General features: G+C 34.3%; 2 protein-coding genes across 6 annotated transcripts in view; both read right to left on the bottom strand.

The window, feature by feature from the left end:
- LOC124359075 (MICOS complex subunit Mic60-like) overlaps nucleotides 1-11,789 on the bottom strand; it is a 51,297-nt gene extending 39,508 nt beyond the window's left edge. The window contains exons 1-2 of the mRNA XM_046811494.1: nucleotides 11,487-11,789; nucleotides 3,679-3,782 (exon numbers count right to left, since the gene is read on the bottom strand). Of these exons, the coding sequence (XP_046667450.1) occupies nucleotides 3,679-3,782; nucleotides 11,487-11,534 (152 nt within the window). The 5' untranslated portion in view covers nucleotides 11,535-11,789. The remainder of the gene's footprint in view (nucleotides 1-3,678; nucleotides 3,783-11,486) is intronic.
- Nucleotides 11,790-19,415: 7,626 nt separating this feature from the next.
- Nucleotides 19,416-20,142, bottom strand: part of LOC124359073 (3-hydroxyisobutyryl-CoA hydrolase, mitochondrial) — a 62,438-nt gene continuing 61,711 nt past the window's right edge. For all 5 annotated transcript variants that reach the window (XM_046811491.1, XM_046811489.1, XM_046811485.1 and 2 more), the window contains one exon: nucleotides 19,416-19,796. In XM_046811491.1, coding sequence (XP_046667447.1) covers nucleotides 19,666-19,796 — 131 coding nt within the window. In that variant the 3' untranslated portion in view covers nucleotides 19,416-19,665. The remainder of the gene's footprint in view (nucleotides 19,797-20,142) is intronic.

The following is a 20,142-nucleotide window of genomic DNA, read 5'->3' as shown; positions in this document are numbered from 1 at the left end:
CACAAGCTTTTGAAAACAAAATAAAAAATATATTTTAACATTTCTCTAATATATTAAATATGAATTGTTACAACCAACCAGCATCAACTACAGTAAGTTAAAATACCAAACTTCTCTACAGACCACGACAAACACAGAAAAACCCCAAACATAAGGCTGATCAGCGACCTCAGAGAAAACATGAGGACAGAGCCAAGCAGTTCTGATTATCACTGACAAACCCCGAACATCTGTGAGCCGGTATGGGAGATCTAAACAGTTCTGATTTATATTACCTATTACGAATTATTGACCAGTTAGATTATAATGTAAGAAAATACATATTCATTTTCCACTTGAGTTCAAAATTAATTTTCTTGTAGGTTTATAGCCGAACAGATCTGAAAACATTGAAATTAAATAGAACGTATACTGAAATTAGCTTTATTCAATTAATTATAGTAATACTGTACATATTTCAATACTTTATTCACCCAGTATTATTAATATTTTCTTAACCCCACCAAAGACATTTGACGAAATGTGAGATAGTGTACAATGAATATTGCAATAAATTGTCATTATTCCATCATATTTACCATAAACACAAAATACATTTTTTCAAACAAACAGAAGGAAACATTATACATAAAACATGTTGATACAAAAATAACCATTACTTAGAGAAAGTAAAATAAAATAATACTCAGTGCTATGAGCGAGTGTCATTTACGAGGGTCGTCCAGAAAGTAAAGAACGTTTTGTTATGAGTCAATAAAAACAAAAGATAAGAGCATGAAAATTTATTTATAAATACTTATAAACTTACTCTATTTTTCTACAAAATCGCCGGAACTGTCAAGGCACTTGTTGTAGCGTGGCACCAGTTTTTCTATACTGACGTTATACTGTTCTGCCGCCAAGGAATGAAGCCACGTTTTTACTCCTTCTTTGAGGTCTTCGTCACCCAAAAAGTTTTTTTCCGCCTAAAAACACTTTCAACTTTGGAAACAAGTGATAGTCACTCGGAGCCAGATCTGGACTATACGGAGGGTGTCCGAAGATTTGCCATTTGAAAGAATTGAGTTCTGCTTTGGTTTGTGCACTGCAATGAGGCCGAGCATTGTCGTGGATCAGCACCACTTTCGACGACAGCATTCCGCGTCGTTTGTTCTGAATAGCGCGGCGAAGCCGATGCAAGGTCTCGATATAGGCCTCTGAGTTGATTGTTTCGCCTCTCGGCATGAATTCCACATGGATTAGGCCTTTTCGGTCCCAAAAAACTGTTGCCATCAATTTCCTGGTGTTCAAATTTGGTTTTTCTTTCCTGTTTTTTGTTGGTGAATTCGAGTGATGCCATTCCATTGACTGGAGCTTTGTCACCGTAAACTGCCTTAATTTGCCTATAAATTTCAATAGGTCGAACATTCTGTGCATTCAGAAACCGTATCACACTACGCAGTTCACACTTGACGGGATTTTCAATTAACGCCGCCATTTTAAACTTTCACAGGAGACGCAAACGTGACCTCACGGTACCGCTACTCAGCTCACACTGAGGCAGAAGGTGTGGCTAACGAACAAGCTATCTACCGCGGTGGTGGGTGAACTGCGCCGCCCGTGATGCGCAATCGTTCTTTACTTTCTGGACGACCCTCGTAATAAAAAAATATTACCTTTTTTAAAATAAAATACAGGACGTTACAATTGACCTCTTAATTACTGGCGAGAAAATTTAGGACCTCAGAAGGCTAAGTTTGTTTAGAGGTTACATTTTTAACATTAAATACTATGTTACTGAAATTGGCCATACTCATACATACTAAAAAAGAAACATACCGGTGCTAAAATAATAACATCAATAACTTATCACTCAACATCATTATACCATTTATATCAAATTAACATTGGTGAAATTAAATAAAATTACACAGACATGGACTGTTTTTATGAAAGGACAAGAAAAAATCTATTTTATACTTAAATGTTCATAATACACGTCTTCTAAAAATGGTAACTACTCTTTAATTTTTTTAAAAATAAATATTTACTATTTGATTGTTTTATACAATTAGGAAATTTTTATAGAATCTGGGTACTAGAAAATTTTTAAGTTTTTGTAAAAAATATATTGCATGGTTTAGGCATAACTATTTCCACTTTTATTGTAAAAAAGCCTCAATACTTTGTAAAGAAAAAGATTTCTCAGAGGTAACATTTTTAACTTTTTGAATAAGAACAATAAAGGTTCACTTTTTGACATTTCTACTATTAATTTTATGAAATGTTTTCGTTAAACTTATATAATATTAATATTTATATTATAAGTACCTGCCCAAAATACTAATCCATATTCTATTCTACTTTCAATTAATGATAAGTATAAAATTCTTAAAATTTTTCATTACACGTCTTGTAAAAAATAAAATATCTTATTGCAATGTTTAGTTTGGGCTTTAATCTGCAATATGAACTTTCCAATTTACTTCTTGGTCCAATATCAAACCTAATTATTTGATATGGTTTGTTTTTCCTACTTCCTTACAACTTATATTGCATGAGGATTCTTTACATAAACATTCAACACATTTATACATTAATGGCTCATTAAAACACACCTCCATTCATAAGCTAAAAATAATATATTTAGTTTTTTCTATATTTATTAGTAACATATGGTTCGCCGAAAACCACCATTGTATTGTCATTAAATCAAAAGTAATGTTTTCCTTAGTGGAAATAATATTATCTTCCGTGTATGAGAGTGCTGTGTCATTAGCAAATGATGTGGGTTTAACTTTAAATTTACCATTACAAAAATCATTTATGTATATTAAAATTAAAAGTGCACCCAAAACAGAACCTTGGTATATACTCCATTTCAATGAAAAAATAATCAATTTTTACACATTGCTTCCTGTTTGCTAAATAACTTTCAAACAGTTTAAAAGCCACTCCTCTAATTCCGGTTTTTTGAAGTTTTTCCAATAAAATTACAAGATCTACAGAGTCATAAGCTTTTTTAATAACAAGAAATAAATCAGTTTTATATTTTCCATTATTCAAATTGTGGTCAATTTCACACATGAAGTGTTGCAAAGCATGTTCAGTACTTAATTTCGCTCTGTATCCAAATTGATTTTGACTAAAAAAATGAATACTATCAAAAAACGAACAAATTTTGTTCATTATTTTTTCTAACACCTTTGAGGAAATAGAAAGCAGAGATATCGCACTAAAATTATTGCATTCCTTATTCAGACCACCTTTATGTATTGGGATGACCATAGCTTCTTTTAATTTATCACACCAGTGTTAAACCTTAGTTTGACACCAGTCTGCAAACTTAATACATATATTATTATATATAATACATATATATTATTAATTAAATTATTATAATATATATATAATACATATATTATTTGTGGATATACTGATCAAAGGAGAAAAGAATTTATGACAATGCATAGGTAATACTACATTCACACTACCTCTCCTATATATACTCTTTACAGAATATTACACAAACAAAAGAAGTTTAAAGAGAATGTGAAAGCCATTGGATGTAAATTAAATATTACAAATGTGTTTTTAAATATAAATCACCTATTTAATATGATGCAATTTTAAGATTAAACTAGTATAAAAACAACATTTCTAACCATACTTTTACTACCTCTAATAACCTAAACTTACTTTTTAGGCTTTTCTTCACAGCGTTTTTCTGTACTGGTCTGCTTACACCTCATCTGTATTAACAACAATGATCGAGATTGTGGATTACTTGAAAAACGTCCTACCTGAAACATACAGGTTGCTAATTTAGATATGTTATTTCCATGATAATCTAAACTACCGAAACCAAAATGTCAAACCGAATTACATTTAAGATATTTCAAATCAAAGTATGAATGAATAACTTTTATTCTAGCAGTTTATACATGCATATACATAATTTTTATTAGATGAAATAGCTATGATTTTTATATATATATATATACAGCAGCTTATACGAGGGTCATTCAATAATTAAAGTGACAAACAGGTCTAAAGAGGAAACAATTTATTTTTATAAAACACCACTTTCACTACTTTTCAACATAATCCCCTTGAACATTTTATGCACTCGTTCCAACGGACCACAAGCTTTTTCGAACCAGCTGCAAAGAACTCTTTATCTTGGTGTTTGAGTCAATTTCCACACTAACTTCTTGATATCCTCGTTACCCTGAAACCACGCTATGCCTCCTTCAGCGGACCAAACAAGTAGAAATCACTTAGTGGTAAATCGGGACTGTAAGGGGGATGAGGCAGTACTTCTCAACCCCTTTTTGTTAATGGTTTCTCGAGTTAGTTGAGCAGTACGAGGACGTGCATTGTCTTGTTGGAGAATCACACCTCTCCTCTGAGATCCACGACATTTCTCTCTCATGGCTGGGTTCACTTTGTTCAAAAGCATATCCAAGTAGAATTGGCTGTCAATTGTACGCTGTTCTTCAAAATTATTTGGTTAGATTGTCCTGCCATCTTAGAAAATAAAAAAAGTAAAAAGATACCTGGGAGCATATCTCCTCATCCCCAAGGATATCAGAGAACAGGAGTCCTCAAATCTGATTGGTTTTTGCAAAAGCCTCGGACTTTGAGGACACAAAATTAAAGTAAGGTAGGGGCAAAGGTCCTTTTAGGACTAAGCGTGGAGACAAACTGTCCTTTTAAGAAAAAAAAGAAAAAAAGGGAGTTGAAACTTCAACTGGTCGGCCAAGGTGGTGTTTCTCAGTCACTCTCGGCCATTTTTGAACCAATCTACCCACTTATAAAAATTTGCACAATTCAAACGATTTTCACTGTACTCTTTAGTCATTATAGAGTATATATTTGCTGGTTTTTTTTACCTTCAGCAGGTAAAAAACGAATAACAGAATGCTGTTCAACTAAAGTGGAATTTTCAATTGGACTTGCCTTAATTAAACAAATAAAAATAAGTAAATTGTTTAAATTTGTAATAATTAATGATTATTTAAGAGTTGACACTTACAAAATAAAAAATACACATGCTTACTCGGTTAGAAAAAACTATCTTGTTGTACCTAAATTCAGCAACAAATATGGAAGTAGAACTCTGGAAGTTTATGTGCCTACAGTTTTTAACATGCTTCCAAACAATGTTAAAAATGCTAGTAGTTGTAAATTATTTAAAGTTGCATTAAAAGAGTTGTTATGGAAAAATGAAATTTAATATTACTGGTTGTTGTTGTTTAGTTTCTTTGTAGCAGCATTAATAGTTTTTTCAGGGATCATATTATACTAAATGGATCCATTGTACATAATTATATTAATTGATGTTATTGATTATTGATAGTCCGTTATGATTGTTATATACAGGGTCATCGAAAAAGGTGGCCTTCATTTTGATTCTTTATTGTAAAAGAAATAGTTTAGCGATGTGTGCAAAACAAACGTCATAATGCAGAAAAATTGTTAGAGTTTTAATTCCGCCACTGGACTGACCTTGAAGTGAGCTCTGCGCATGCGCAGGCTTGGCGCGCATTGACTGTCGCCATTTTAGTCAGTGACTCTTGTGCAACCACATTTACACAAAACTTATCGACAAAACCCACCTACTAATAAACCTATTCTTCGTTGGTATACGCAGTTCAAAGACACAGGAAGTCTAGACATAAAGAAATCGCCCGGCCGGCCTAGAACATCTGAAGAAAATGTGGAACGTTTTAGGCAGTTGTGCTTGCGTAGCCCTAAGAAGTCCATAGCTCGACCCAGTTTAGAACTAGGTATACCAAAAACCACATTTCAAAATGTGATTCATTAACGCCTGAGACTATATGCATACAAAATTCAATAGCAGCATCAAATTAAGCCCGCAGATGGACCTAAACATGTTGACTTTGCTGCTGAGATGCTAAATCGCATTGACTATGATCCAAATTACCTCAACGGGATTTATTGTAGAATCTGGGGTTCTCAACAACCCAATGAAGTGTTTAAGTATGTCCGTGATTCACCCAAGGTAAACGTGTGGTGCGGTTTCATGCAGGATCATGTTGTTGGCCCATTTTTTTATTGCTGAAGACACAATCCCTGGAACTAACTACTTGGACATGTTAGAACAAATTGATAATGTTGAAAGGGAAAAAGGAATAACTGTTATTTTTCAACATGATGGAGTACCGCCTGACTACAGTCTTATTGTGTGTGAAGCTCTCAACAGAAAATTCCCTAATCAGTGGATTGGTAATGTGGTCCTCCTGCGTGGCCGCCAAGGAGCCCTCTCTTAACTCCTTTAGATTTTTTCTTTTGTGGTTACATAAAAAACATTGTCAAAACATTGTCTACACTCAAAATATGCAGTGCTTACAACATCTAAAGAGCCGAATCACTGATGCAATAACAACTGTGGCTCCTGACATGATAAAGAGGACCTGGACAGAGGTGAAGTATCGCTTCGATGTGTGTCGTGCCACAGGCGGAGCTCACATCAAAACAAACTAAATATGTAAATAAAACTTTATGATTTATTCTATCCTTTGGTGTAAAAATAATTAAATTATTTTTATTGCATTCTGAGTTATTAAAAATCAAAATTAAGGCCACCTTTTTTGATGACTCTGTATATATATATATATATATATATATATATATATATATATATATATATATATATATATATATAGATATATATATATATATATATATATATATATATATATATATATCTTTATTTGTTTGTTTGTTTGTGGTTCTTTGAATGATTTTATCTTAAATTTAAACATGATTTTGGGTATACTTTTATTAAGTTAAATTATGCATATTTAATATTGGTTTCTTCTGTTTGTTGTTGTTGTTATTGTTATCCTTAAGTATTTATTTATTTTTGTTAGGTTAAAGTATTTTTTTATAAATCTTAATTATTACTGTTGTTTTTCTTGAGAAATTTAGGTATGTTAATTTGAAATTTGTATTTATTATTTGTTATATTGTAACTGTGCATTATTGGTGAGGTGTTTACTCTTGTAATAAAACTGCATGGACTTGACCACAAATTAATTTAAAGCATTGAATTAGTATATTTAGTGAAATGCAGACAAACCCAATAGGGTTTTTGCATTTATGAATAAAATGATTTGTAATTGCTGTTATTTCAAAGAAATAAATTTTTTTAAATGTATTTTTTCAGGTTATAAAAACAACAATGTTAATCAGCTGATCAGGGCTTATCCCAGTGATGCCAACTTAAAGCTATAAAAGTACCAAAACTACCCTACCAACAGTTTTCTCCCCAGACCTGTTTGTATCTTTAACTATTGAATGACTAGCTCATATATAGAAGAAATGTAACAAGTAGCACAACAAAATATAACAATACTGGAAGGCCTAGATAGATAATCAGCCTGTGCGTAGATCTACTTGTATCTAGCCACTAACATAAAATTTAATTAATACGCTGAATATTTTAGATATAGAGTAAGAATAATGTAAAAAAGATAAAGGGATAAATGTCTGTTGATTCTTGAATTTTACTATAAAACTGATTGTTTTAATTCAAGCGGTGGCAAAACAAATTAAATAAAAATGGTACATTAAATAAAATGGTGATAAAGTAGTGTTGTATAGTTAAACTTGTTTTATATCTATAAAAAGTAATAATTCAATGATCAAAACAAAATTACCTAGGCTTTGTGTATTTATAAAATATAACAACAAAGTGTATTATTTAGTTACTTGTTACTATTTTGAAGGATAAATGTATCTGACAGCTTGTAACACAAATAGGTTAACTCATTTACATCCCTATTGTACTTACAACCATTACTTAAATACCATACAAAATGGTTTTACTTTGATTGTATCAAGATCTGCTAATAATTAATTGTAAATCATTATATTTAGAATGCTTATGTATGCAATAGTTTACGCATTTCTAATAGATAATTTGGTAGGCTGCAGTATGGTATGCGGCCACCACGACAATTGAATCATCAATATTCATGGTTAATGAATCTTCAATATAACTGCTGAAACCAAATTACGTTATTGGTATTTCAAATTACATTAACTTATAGTTTAGCTGTTTTTATATCTTAAAAAGTAATAATTTTATGATGACTAAAAAACTACTTAGGTTATGTATATCTTTAAACGTAACAAACAAAACAGAGTAACATTTAGTTACTTTTTAGTATTTTGAAGGATAAGTGTATGTTACCTTGTGACACAAATAACATATGTAACTTAAATCTCCATTTTACTTACAGCCCTTACAGATGTGTAATAATACTGTATTAGTGACAGTAACAGGTAACCTATTACTGTATTCAGTGGTAACCTATTAAACCAGGATACGTTACCAGCAACACCTTATTATTTTAGTAACAGCTTGGTTGAATGATTTGAAGTTCTCATAATGGCTTTCTGGTATTACATTACTTAGTAACCAGTAACAGCCTAAGTGATTATCGTGCAAGCAATGATGCTAGGAACGAACCAGTTTAGATAATGCTTTCATGGAAATAAGTTACCGAGATGTGAATGATGTACTGGAGTGAGCTGGGTGGACCAGGAGGGCAGGGAACAAAGGTCAGATTATCTGATAGACCAATATATTTATCAAAACAGAAACGGATCTATAAAGATTTATTTCTGGAAAAATTAAAAAAACCCAACTAATTCTTCATTCACTTATTCAATCTTAGTTATCATCAATGATAAGTAGTCTATTAGCCTACTAGTCTAAATATTACATTGTAATGAGTTGTGAAGGAAACAAGATTTTCCGAATCGTTCAGTGATAAAATACAATCAGCAACACTACGTTTCGAGATCTGCAATCTGATGTCTTCCTCAGGTGAATGACTGCACTACATAACGCACATAATGCATGACTACAATCTAGATTAAAGCACACAAAACATACCAGAGCATTGTGTTTTTCCGCCATTGATGATTGTGATTTACTATTGGCCTCTGGTCATTTCTATTTGGTTGGCCGGTGGGAACAGACCTATTGAGTCTATTCATAAAGAGAAATATATGCTTATACTTGCACAATCTCAAGGATATCCTTCTGTTTTTATTTATAATAATGTCAAGCAGAACCTTATACTTGTAAAGTAAGCATATCCTTTTGCTGTTAAAAAAGTAAATGGGTATTCATAAACTTTGGCTTTTACTGAAACTAAAAAGCATAGCCGACGAGAAACTGGCCATAGATCTAACCATAGAATGAACGAGTAACCGGATCTAGTTCCTAACTGATTCCTAACCTAGTTCATCAACTTAAACAAAAAATATTTAATAACATTTGAGATAAATACTACAAATAAAGATTTTAAATGAACAAAGCCTTGTTTTATGATAATAATCACCAATTATAGCAGACATTTTCAGGCCTATACTCATTTAACAAGACAACTTCTGAGAAACGCTATAGATGGACCCGTACCTCAAAAACGTACGAGCCGATTTTGATAAAACTTTATATACAAATTTGAGACACAGTATACTATAGTAGAAATAGAACTACAGTAGAACCCCTCATATCCGGCCACCACGGGACCGAGCCCCTGGCCGGATAACGATTCGGCCGGATAAACCAACCTACAGTACACAGCACTTGACGAAACAAAACAATTGTACTGTACTGTACTAACCGCACTGGAAATAATCAACGAACTGTTTACAGGTTAAACCTATTAGCTCAACTGAGGACAACACAGGAAAATGTAAACAAATAGATACACCAAAACAACGCAAGAGTCGTGGGAGACTAGTGCGTGCAACTGCGCGTCTGCAAGCCGTGGTAAATAAATTTCGATATTGGCTTCCGAGAAGTGGCCGGATAAACCGAGGTGCGGTAAAACCGAGGCCGGATATGAGGGGTTCTACTGTAGTAGAATTGGTTGGTCAGCAACCTGTCTGTATTGAACGGTTATTTTTTTATTTTCAGTCTAATGGCACATGTTGTGAATGTGCGGGATATGAAACGTTATAAGCCCCGTTTGAATACAATTGTTCAAGATTTCCAAATGTTATACCGTTTTGAAGAAGAACATGTGAAATGGCTTACAGACAGCTTTTTAGGTTCATAAAATGAAGGTGTGCTTACTTTATCTTAATGATTCTGGCTATTAAAAAGGTATCGGTCAAGAACTTGGTGTAAACCAAGCTACGGTTTCTCGAACTGTCATTGCAGTAGTTGACAATATTGTACTATCAAATGAATGGATAAGGTTTCCAACTACCAACCCTGAAATAACGAAGGCAAAGCAGTTATTGCAAAGTAAATACTTATTGTTTCTGATAGCTATTGGTGTGGTTGATTGTACCCATGTAGAGATACTAAATTTGTGCCCGGACTCCAGGATATTGAAAAATTTGTGTTTTTACAACTGAGAAATAGAAGTTATTTTTTGCTACTTGGTGATGACGGATATGGGTTACAACCATGACGCATGACTCCATTTAGAAATTCTACTGCTGGTGCAGAGGTAAATTATAACAAGCTTTTGAAAAAAGAAAGAGTAATAATTGAACACTCAGGTCTCAAGACTGGCTAACCTTTTATTCGCGCTAGGAGTATATTATAGTAATCATAATAAATACAGGAAAAAGGAAATGCTTATTATGCACCTACCTTGTGCTTTGAAGGATATCCTTAGTTTTTATGAATACAACCCATTGTGACTTATATTCTGTAGTTCAGTTATAATAATTAGTGTTTAGTTTTTATTAAGTGCATGTTATAGAGCTAGTGTGCATGGAATAGACACACAAAATGGCTGTTGTTGTTCTCTACTTATGCGTGTCACGCTCTGATACGTTTTCTTTACTTAAACTAGATTGTAGTCATGCATTTGTTTAGTCATTCACCTGAGGAAGAAATCAGATTGCAGATCTCAAAATGTAGTGTTACTGGTTATATTGTATCACTGAACGATGGCAAATGTCTGGATAAATCCTGTTTCCTTCACAAACCTTCCACCGCCAAAAACAAACTTCAAAGAATTATTAAAATTGTATACTAAACAATACTTGTATTGTACAATGAAAATTTAAAATAACTAGTTCATAACTAGTCTATTAATTTAAATATTACATTGCAGTGAGTTAGTTAATTTTTTTATATACTAGGCCAAGCTTATGAGTAGACCCACATATATAGATTTAAGTGACTCAGTTTCATTGGATAAAATCAATCAAAACATTTGATGAAAACAACTGAATAACGACTCTAGGCTGCTTATTCAGTCTACCTGGTACAACTGACTATAGAATCAAATGAAACAATATATCAGCTTATACTAGGCTATAAAATAATTTAACAGAAAGGTCTAGTAAGTTGTTTCAGGATAAAATGCAACAGTAGTGACATTAACAATGATTTAGAAAGGTATATAATAAAATAGGCTAGGCCTAAGTTTAGGACGTGGTATTTTCAAAAAAAGGTTAGATTGAAAATAAAATCCTAATGCATTTAAGCTAATACTTACAGTTTGCACTGTTCTAGACAAAATTTTGGTCACTTGACTGATCATCATTTTTAGCGAACTTTAGAATTTTAAATAGTTAATTAGATATTAAATAAACATTAAACAAGTAACACACTTAAGGCATGGCATTGTTGGTCTTATTTAATTGACAGCTCATATCACTATGTAATATGTATCCACACAGAACAGCAACAGATCACTTGACTTAGACTATTCCTCCATTCCGGTGTTCCGTTTCATGCAAATAATAGAAATTAGAGCAAAGAAATAAAATTTGGAATAGCTAGGCTATGTTTGTTTGATTTAATTTTTTTCAATAACGCGCCTCTCAAAACTAGTGTCATTCAACAGGATCACCGGGATAAATATCTACAAACTAATATTTAATAGTAAGGGGGATAGAGCAATTTTGTATTTTATGTATATTATACAAGATGCAGAATGTTTAAAAAATGTGGATCAAACCTTCAACATATATATATATATATACAAAATTTCATATCAATAAACATTGAATCACAAAAAGTATTTGCTCCATCGGGACTCTAACCCGGATCTTTCACTTGCCGTGTTAATTTGCTACCATTAAACCACAGAGCCCTTACTTTTTACAATTCAATTATTTTGTATTTGGCCGTTTCTCTCACCTGCGAACTATGTATGTATGTATATATAGTTTCCTTATTTAAACACATATGTGACAAAAACTGTCAAAATAGGACTTTTTGTTGTAGTGGTAACATGCAAGTGAGAGACCCTGGTTAGAGTCCCGGTTAAGCAATTACTTTTTATGTTCAATATATATTAAAAATTACATACTATATTTATTATGTTGCTATGTATAACGTAAAATAACGAACTATTTATCTAATCTTTCATGAATTCATGATAAATGGTAATTTCTAATCACAAATCAGAATCTGGTTCTAGCTGTAATTAATGTGCCTAAGCTTAAACCAGGGTAACTACATCAACGAAGCAATGGGTAGTATCTGATTAAAGTAATGTCACATTTTATTTCTATATAATTATATTTACAGTATCCATTATGAATAGGTAAAAAATTAAGAAAAGGGTTTTATCGTTAACAGTTCAAAATCTACGGTGATATATCTGACGACCCCACGTAGTTCAATTTTAAATGTTCTCGGGTTCTAACTCGGACACGGTGATGGAAACTAGCCCGGATCAATCAGGTTGTTGTAATAAAAATGCTCTCCTCGGTTGGCCAAATAAAACAATTCACTTTATTGTGAAAACAATTTGAGTGTTGTTACATAATTTAAAACCAGTTCAACAGTTACAAATTTAGAACGGAAGAGAGAGCGAGAGAGCGATTTCACGCGAGCTTGACGCGTCCAAAAACCCGGCACGACTGCCACTCCGCACTCCGAACCCAGGGAGCAGCGTTGTGTACCAGACGCTACCTCAGCAAAATTCCTGCTTGTCTACCACCCAGTAACTGCGCAGCTGCTCTGAGTATGGAAAGTTACCAGGCTTACTGGTGACAGACCTGGACTTACAATATTCATGTGTAAAACTATATATCTTCTCCACCCACACTGCTTAACCTAATACGTCTGACTGTATATATTAATTACTCGTTACTACAATTAGATGTTATGCAGAATAAAAATAAAATATATAACTGATAATTTAATATTTTAAATTGGCTGATTAAGACCGCTCTCTCTCTCTCTCTCTCTCTCTCTCTCTCTCTCTCTCTCTCTCTCCTCCCTCCCTCTCCACATCCACATCGCTCTTTCTTTCACTCATCCTCCGTACAGTTCACTTAACAGGTCGCTTTCAAAGCGGCTCATCTATAAGTATTATGATTCGTTAAGTGTGCCCGCCCGTTGCGTCACTAGACGATTGGGAGTTTCTTCAGGGCTCCAGGGAAGTAACTAATGGATTTGCATCACTCATCAGTCAACATTTAATTGACAAAATAGCTCTTGATTGTGTAAGTGTTGTTAAATTTGATTTATTGCTAAACGTGTAAAGAAGAATTATACTTTGCCTTACTATTGTATTTTATTATGTTTCTCAAAAATCACATGATTCAGGTGAGGCCAGCTCTCTTTGTAAACGTTGCTTCATTAAACAATTGTTTTTTCCCTGTGGGTGAACGGGAACCGCCGTTACCTTGATGGTCGACCTTTCCCTGGGCCGGAAAGTTGGAGGGTTTGCCTTTCCTCACACCATCACCTCCGAAGGTAAGGAAGGCGCGCTTGAAAAGGCGGGTACAGGCAGCCCGGGCCATAGAGAAGGTAGTCTCGATGTACGTGGCACCGTCCAGCTCACCGTTAAGATAAGAGACGAGGGACTCCGCGGTCCGCTGGAGACAGCGATTCCCTCAAGTGACTGGTGTGTACTCTTTGAGTCCGGAGATATCAAGAGGCGGAAGGCGTGAGCCACAGCCGAGTGGTCAGCAACGTCTGAGAGTGGCAGAAAGCCGGCTCTACCCCAAGAAGGAGGGAGCGCGACCAGTTCCGCACTGGCACGCTGTGGGAGATTTAAGACCCCCTTGCACACCAACTTGATAACCTTGTCAAGTTTACGCAGCCTCGTCTTCCAAGTTAACGGACCATGGGCGATGTTGGAACTCCTTCTAGGAAGGGTCATCTCTGCCAGCGTCGGAGTGGCGGCACGGTGGCAGCTGAATGGAAAACGCCATTTGCAGGTGGTGTCCCCATGCATCCGTCCTTCGCAGTATAGGTCTCAACGAAGTGAGCCATGGATCTCTCCCTTAGGAATTGCACAAAACGGGGTTGCCGTCTGATGTATCTCCCGGATAGCCTAACTCAGTGTCCTGCGGTATACTCGGGCTCCCCTTTCTCGTATACTCTTCCAGACAGCAAGAGTTTTGGAATCTGTCAAAACCCGACTAATGATGCTACATAGAACGACGTGAAAATCCTAGAGGAGGTGGCAAACTGTCGGCCAGGAAGAAGTTGGAGAAGTATATTTTTATTGTATATAATATATATATATATATATATATATATATATATATATATATATATATATATATATATATATATATATATATCAGGGGTGCTGAAAAGTCCCGGGACGGTCTAATAACTTTTGAACTAATTACAATATAAGAACAAAAGTTTACATCAAGCTTTTGCTCATATAAAACTATTATTTTATGTATTTCACCATGATATCCTGCTTATGGGGGACGTCCCGCTAGGGGTTGGTGAAAATTCTTAAATAGAAGCATAGGTCGAGTCGTACATCAAATTAAACCTCTTTTAATTAGAAACATTTTGGCGAAAATCTGACGTAAAACAGTTGACGCATTACAAAATGGCGGACACTCAAAGATTATAAAATACAGAATTTTTCAAATGCAAACATTCTGGTTGTTAGAGAAAACTGAGACACTTAATCTTTTATTTTACTTCAAATCACTTACCAAAACAGTTATAACAAATGTTCAAAGTGTTTGCCTTCAGTTTGCTGACAATATCCCAATCGATTGTAGAACGCTGATATCGCATTGTTTAAAGCTTGGACAGGAACACCCTGAGCTTCTCTTACAATACGGTTTCTCAACCCATCCAAATTTTGAGGTTTTGTTTTAAACCCTTTTTTTTGAGGTAGCCCCAAAAGAAGTAGTCTAAAGGGGACAAATCTGGAGAACGGGCAGGCCATTCTATTGTTCCCCTTCTACCAATCCACTTATGTGGAAAGACATTGTCTAAAAAATGTCTTACATGTACGCCATAATGTGGAGGGGCTCCATCTTGCTGAAACCAGATATTTTCATTAAACAGATGCCTTACCTCATCACATGATCTAATACGGTCACCAAACCCGCGAATCATTAATAAAGTTATTCTTTCTCTCTCGGAAAGCGCCATAGCAAAATAAACTAGCACTACTGAAACTACTTGCAAAATTAGGGCTTGAAGACTTCTAAGTGACTGAGTTGATAAAACAACTGTATCTGTCAGCTGGTAATTTCATTGTTGTCTTTTTGGTCTTGTTTGCTCCAGCTGATTACCTTCCAGATAAGGAAGGTAATAACCTTACCTGCTGATAAGGAATTTCCAGATAAACAATGCGATATCAGCGTTCTACAATCGATTGGGATATTGTCAGCAAACTGAAGGCAAACACTTTGAACATTTGTTATAACTGTTTTGGTAAGTGATTTGAAGTAAAAGAAGTAAAATAAAAGATTAAGTGTCTCAGTTTTCTCTAACAACCAGAATGTTTGCATTTGAAAAATTCTGTATTTTATAATCTTTGAGTGTCCGCCATTTTGTAATGCGTCAACTGTTTTACGTCAGATTTTCGCCAAAATGTTTCTAATTAAAAGAGCTTTAATTTGATGTACGACTCGACCTATGCTTCTATTTAAGAATTTTCACCAACTCCTAGCGGGACGTCCCCCATAAGCAGGATATCATGGTGAAATACATAAAATAATAGTTTTATATGAGCAAAAGCTTGATGTAAACTTTTGTTCTTATATTGTAATTAGTTCAAAAGTTATTAGACCGTCCCGGAACTTTTCAGCACCCCTGTATATATATATATATATATTGAATATCCTGTTTATTTTGCATGTTAGACGTAAAAACCTCAAATTTATTACTCTTTTTCATTGCCTTTATGGTATTCCCAATCAGAAATAGGTTTATTGCTCTTATTTATTTGATAACTCTCCTACAATCTGATGAGCTGGACAGTGAGTTACGTCTACGTTCGCATCGTATGGTAACGCAGTTTTCTTTGCAGGAAGTAGGTACTTTTGAGCTGGTGGTAAGTCACTGAGTAACAAGAATTATTTGTAGATTCCAACCCTATTCATCTCTCTTGGTTTTTCTCTAGTGCCTTTCCAGACTATTATTTGGAAGTAACCTCGAAAGCTATGGTAGTTTGTGGAAGAATCAATCGGAGGCAGATGTTCTGGTATTTTGCTGTCGCAACTTTACCAGCTAAAACTGGATGACGTATTAGCTTTACAACTCCAGTGAATTACAATCAAAGAACATAAGCATGGTTTTCTGTCAGCTTTTTCAAAATCTGACTGTTGCCTACAATCTGGAAAAAAATATTTGCAATGGCACACAGCTCACACTCCTTTACTAGTTTGAAAAATGATGTTGATTTTCAATTGAAAAAAATCTGGATGCCATGTCATACTGTACAACCATTCATAAATAAAAGCAACTCACTATTTGCCAATGGCAAAGTGTAGCAGATACAGAGGTTATCACAAGATAACCAAACCAAGCAACGTCTAGCGTGGGTGCTGCTTAGATGGGACCGCAGTGATCCTGTCCTTGAAAGCAGTTTGTCTGCCCAGCCGTTGTTAGAGGTTCTGAAGTCACTTTAAAGCCACTGGTACCTAGGTTAAGTGTAAAGAGACGTCTTCTTAGTCCTAATTTATCTTCCTAAAATGACATGCTTTACCTTTATTTTCATGACCCAATGTTGATTTGATACTAAGTAAATCATACAATGGGTTAGTAGTTGATCCTCTCCTTATGTCAATTTGATAGTATAACTTGGAAGCCATTGTTAGGTTGAGCTGAGATTTGACGCCTTTCCTCAACATACATTGAGGACCATATAATGCTGGAATGTAAGCAATGTAAGTTCATAACTAATGATATCTTCAACAAAAATTCAAGACTCCCCTACAGTACCAAGAGTCTTCATTCTTTTTGAAGTTCAGTTGCAATGGCCTTTATTTTTTTCTCAAGCATAACATCGTCAAGAATATCACTTGTATTTTAATTATGCAATTTGGATCTGTTATCATTACAAGGAAAAGTTTCTGAAATCAGTTAGTGTGCGTTCACAAAGAAAGCTGGTTACAAGCGCTTGCAAGCTCCAACCGGCGTGAGAAAAGTCTACATTATATCAAGCGTGTGCGTTCACAGACAAGGCCTGTCTCGTCTAGCAAGCACTTGCTACAAGTTCTGACAAGCATGCAAGAACGTTTTGTACTTGTTTTCCGGCTCCTGTTGACCAAACCAGTCAGAGACAAACAACTTTGCAGTATGGATGTCGATGAACTGATAACTCAAGTCTTTAGAAGAGGGGCTATATGGGACAAACGCCTCAAACTACATGGTAATAGAGTTCAAAAGAGTAAAGAGAGAGCAAAAAGAAGTAAACTACACACTGTGGAGAGAGTCAAACGAGTGAGACGTGATGACTATACGGCTTCAATATAGATTGTTTCAAAACTCCCTTTTATTTTTAAGGTATTGTGCCTGGGAACTTGATTATTGCTCAAAAATCTCTTTTTCAATCCTACAGCCACCATTTTTTTTGATTTTTTAATCCAAATACCACTTATTTTATGAACTTGAGATGTTGCAAAAATATGGATTTAGTTAGTCCTAGAGACAATACCTTAAAACACTCTACAGGTAATTTGAAACACTCTGTATACTATTAGATGTGTTATATTGTATAACTACTTGCAAGATATATTCTAGAAATAAATGTTTTGATAAGTATTTATTACAAAAATAAAAGACACTATAAACTCACCTCAAACAAATAACTAGTCGTACTTCGGCATGGATAGTTGCCTATGGCAATTTCCCCAAAACTTGACAGAAACGCTTTCAATTTTTTTGAGGATGTAACTAAACGTGGTTAACACCATTCTGATTTACCTCACTTTGTCAAATTTTAATTTAGGAGATAGATGGTGGTATTCCCCAAACCTACCTCTTCCGCGCTTAATTGCATGAACACAGACTTTCCTTCTATGAATTTTTAATTCGACATTTTCAAGTAAAAATAACTCTTCATCACTTGATGAAGACATTGTCTCAACGGGAGCTGAGAAAACACTAAGCTTGAAATGCAAGCGTTTGTTGTGTACACACTACATTCTCAAGCGCTTGGAGCAAGCGCTGAAAATAAGTACTTGTAACCAGCTTTCTTTGTGAACGCACCTTTAAATAGTATGAACTTTATCTACTATAATATGGTTCTCAAAAACGTTGTTTCTACTCATAATATGTAACAGATTTAAACTGTATATTTCTTCTAATACTTCAATCCTGAACCATTCATGAGAGTTCCAGTTGAGCTTAAGATATTCATATTGGAGTATGAAATGTTATATATTAGATGAAAGCTTGTTAATAAATCTGTGTTGGTAACATACATATGTTGTATGTTAACATAACTTCTTTATTGTAATCTGATGACTAACCGGAACATGTGTAAGCAGCATTGTTTATAGACCAAGAGGAGCTTAACGTGACATAAGGTAGAACTAACCAAGATAATTATAATTCACTGTACAAGTGAAGGCAATCTTTGATGGGTCTCGCGAACATATGTCGATCTTCATTCAGTTGCATGGACCACATTGTGTAAAATACAATGTTATGAGATTAAGTAAGTCCTGATTCAAGGAGCTATCAAATTACTTCATAAGTTCTTAGAGACAGAAAGGTGTTTTGAGTTTTCCCAGTTCTACAAGAAATTTCCGAGTTTATTTCAGATTTTTCTCTGTTGCGTTAAATTGCTGACATATTCCCAGTCGGTTCGCCAGCCTGTTCTTGTTATAATTATTAATTGTTTTGGACATTTACTCATTACTTCACATCCTACATTTTAGGTACCATCAATTGATAGGTCATTTTCATATAGATTAGAGTTACATTATAACATACAGATAGTTTATAGACGTATGGCTGTCAATGAAATATTTTATTATATTGTTTATAAAGAAATGTTACGAGATTTTTCTAGCAGCGGCAACAATGAGAGACGAACTAGTAGCAAATGTTATTACACATGAACCAGTTACTGAGTATTAACTATTGGCTACTTCTAAACTTCAAGGACACAAGAAACTATAAATAACAATTAGTAGTGTACATGCGATTCACATACATACATGTTTTTGTACAGCAAAAATATAGACACACATCCATAACAAATATGTTTATTTTCAACAACTATTACAGGGAAATTGAGTTTTCTATTTCTGTATAAACTCTATTATATAAACTTATATAAAATAACTCTATGGTTAAAAACTACAAAAGTAGATATTTTTGTAAATAAATATGAATATAAAAATATCAGATCGTAAATACAAAATTTAAAGGTAGTGTTTCTGAATCCACACAGTTTACAGTTTTAAGAATGTTTAAATTCGTATGACAGCTAGTCTTAACTAAAGTTTAAGTTCTTCATCAGCAGAAATAGACAAGAAGACTTTGTTAACCATATCATCAGTAACCTCTTCCAATCTTGCTGGTTTCCACTTGGGGTTCTGATCCTTGTCCTTCAGGAGGGCTCTTACACCTAAGAATTTCAATAACAAATCAGTGGTAAGATGTAATCAAAGAATCAGTGTTTGTGAGGTTATAAAATACGAGGGATACAGTGCTCTAACTACAACATACACCACACTTCAGTTTGTCACGCACACGCACACGCACGCGCGCCGCGCGCACACACACACACACACACACACACACACACACACACACACACACAAGTATTTCACTTATTGAAATAAAAAACAAAGATCTTCAGGAAGTAAAATAAGGATATGAGAAAACAATAAACACAAATAGGAAAATAACCACAAAATGTAAATAATGAACTGAAACATTCAAAGATACAGCTGTTATATCATTAATGGCAC

The sequence above is a fragment of the Homalodisca vitripennis genome, chromosome 4, assembly GCF_021130785.1.
Source record: "Homalodisca vitripennis isolate AUS2020 chromosome 4, UT_GWSS_2.1, whole genome shotgun sequence".
In the NCBI taxonomy this organism is placed as follows: domain Eukaryota; kingdom Metazoa; phylum Arthropoda; class Insecta; order Hemiptera; family Cicadellidae; genus Homalodisca; species Homalodisca vitripennis.
This window is presented reverse-complemented; position numbering and strand designations above follow the sequence as displayed.